Source organism: Piliocolobus tephrosceles, chromosome 19 (genome assembly GCF_002776525.5).
Source record: "Piliocolobus tephrosceles isolate RC106 chromosome 19, ASM277652v3, whole genome shotgun sequence".
In the NCBI taxonomy this organism is placed as follows: Eukaryota; Metazoa; Chordata; class Mammalia; order Primates; family Cercopithecidae; genus Piliocolobus; species Piliocolobus tephrosceles.
In genome coordinates, this window is record NC_045452.1 from 35,118,513 (window position 1) to 35,120,553 (window position 2,041).

A 2,041-nucleotide genomic window follows, 5' to 3' on the forward strand; every position below is an offset into this window, starting at 1 on the left:
ACTCCAGCCTGGGCGACAAAGCGAGACTCTGTCTCAAAAAAAAAAAGTGAAATTTTAAGGGAGTGCTATAAAGCACTAAATGAAAAAAAAAATTTAAGAGGAAAATTAGAGGCCCCGGCTGTTCTGGGACCCCCTCATTTGGATCTGGTCCTTCTTGCTGCTGGCACAGGGGCTCACGTGTCCGTGAAATGGACACTACCATTCTCGCCGATGAACTGCCCAGAAGGATAGCAGAGGATAGGAAAGAGGCAGGAGTGACTGCTCACAGACACGGTTTCCTTTTGAGGGTTACGGGTTCTGGAATTAGGTGGCGGTTATGATTGCACTGGCACCCTGAATTGTTCACTTTAAAATGGTTCATTTTGGGCCGGGTGCGGTGGCTCACACTTAATCCCAGCACTTTGGGAGGCCGAGGTGGGTGGACCATCTGAGGTCAGGAGTTTGAGACCAGTCTAGACAGCATGGCGAAACCCTGTCTCTAATAAAAATACAAAAATTAGCCAGATGTGGTGGCGTGTGCCTGTGATCCCAGCTACCCAGGGGGCTGAGGCAGGAAAATCGCTGGAACCTGGGAGGCGGAGGCTGCAGTGAGCCAAGACCACGCCACTGCACTTCAGACTGGGTGACAGAGCAAGGCACTGTCTAAAAAAAAAACAAAAAATGCTTAAAGTGGCTCATTTTGGCTGGGCACGGTGGTGCACACCTGTAGTTACAGCTACTTAGGAGGCTGAGGCAAGAGGATCACTTGAGCCCTGAGATCAACCAGGGCAATATAGTGAGAACTCATCTCCACAAAAAAAAAAAAAAAAAATTAGCCAGGCCTGGTGGTGCACGCCTGTAGTCCTAGCTACTTGGGAGGCCGAGGTGGGAGGACTGACTGAGCCCAGGAGGTCGAGGCTGCAGTGACTTATGAATACACCACTGCACTTCAGCCTGGGCAACACAGCAAGATCCTGTCTCAAAAACTAGATAAATAAAATGAAATGGTTAATTTTATGTTATGTGACTTTCACCTTGATTTTTTCTTTCTTTCTTTCTTTCTCTTTTTTGAGATGGAGTTTCACTTTTATCGCCCAGGCTGGAGTGCAGTGGCCTGATCTCGGCTCACCGCAACCTCCACCTCTCGGGTTCAAGCGATTCCCCTGCCTCAGCCTCCAGAGTAGCTGGGACTACAGGCGCCCACCATGCCTGGCTAATTTTGTATTTTTAGTAGAGATGGGGTTTCTCCATGTCGGGCCAGGCGTGTCTCAAACTCCTGACCTCAGGTGATCCGCCCGCCTTGGCCTCCCAAAGTGCTGAGATTACAGGCGTGAGCCACTGCGCCTGGCCTCACCTTGGTTTTTAAAAATCCAGTAAGAACCTGTGCTTCCTGTCACACCCAGCCCTGTGGTCCCGTGGCTGTGGTTGGGGTTATCGCCTCTCCCACGTAGGACGGGAGGAACAAGATCCCTGCAGAAAATGAAGCCCCTCTGCAGGAGAAAACCCTCCTCTCATCAGCCTGGTGTTTTTAAAACCTCAAAATCATGTCAGGAAAGTTCTCTGGAATAAATACTTCCCTGCGATACTTTCCACTCAAGGATGAAAACAAAGAACCCTTTCCTCTAAGATCCTGTAAGTCGGGTTATTTACCTCTTTCTTATAGGACACATCGGAGAGAGAGACAAGATCACAGAGAATCCAGTCGGTACCCTCGAGAAGACCGAGGTCACGTGGAGCGTCCTGGCTGTCCTGTGCCTGCTTGTGGCCGTGGCAGTGGCCATAGGCTGGGTGTGCAGGGACCGCTGGCTCCGCCGCAGCTATGCAGGTAGAGACAGCCCCATATTGTGGATGTTAATGTTCGTTCTGTTGGTGTGAACGTTTGCCTGCTTTAACTTCCCTCACTGATACTGATTTAGCTTGAAACTTTGCTGTGGTAGCATCAACACTCATGAGCCTTAGCAACCCGAGCTCTCCCACGAAGTGGTTTTGTTTTTTGTTTTGTTTTGTTTTATTTGTTTTTTTTTTTTTTTTTTTTTTTTGGGGAGGGAGAGGAGGATAGTAG

At 49.2% G+C, this 2,041-nt stretch overlaps 1 protein-coding gene across 2 annotated transcripts in view; it reads left to right on the forward strand.

The window, feature by feature from the left end:
- Positions 1–1,942, forward strand: part of ICOSLG (inducible T cell costimulator ligand) — a 10,712-nt gene extending 8,770 nt beyond the window's left edge. For both annotated transcript variants that reach the window (XM_026447443.2, XM_026447444.2), the window contains one exon: positions 1,643–1,942. In XM_026447443.2, the coding sequence (XP_026303228.1) occupies positions 1,643–1,854 (212 nt within the window). In that variant the 3' untranslated portion in view covers positions 1,855–1,942. The remainder of the gene's footprint in view (positions 1–1,642) is intronic.
- The last annotated feature ends 99 nt before the right edge of the window (positions 1,943–2,041 follow it).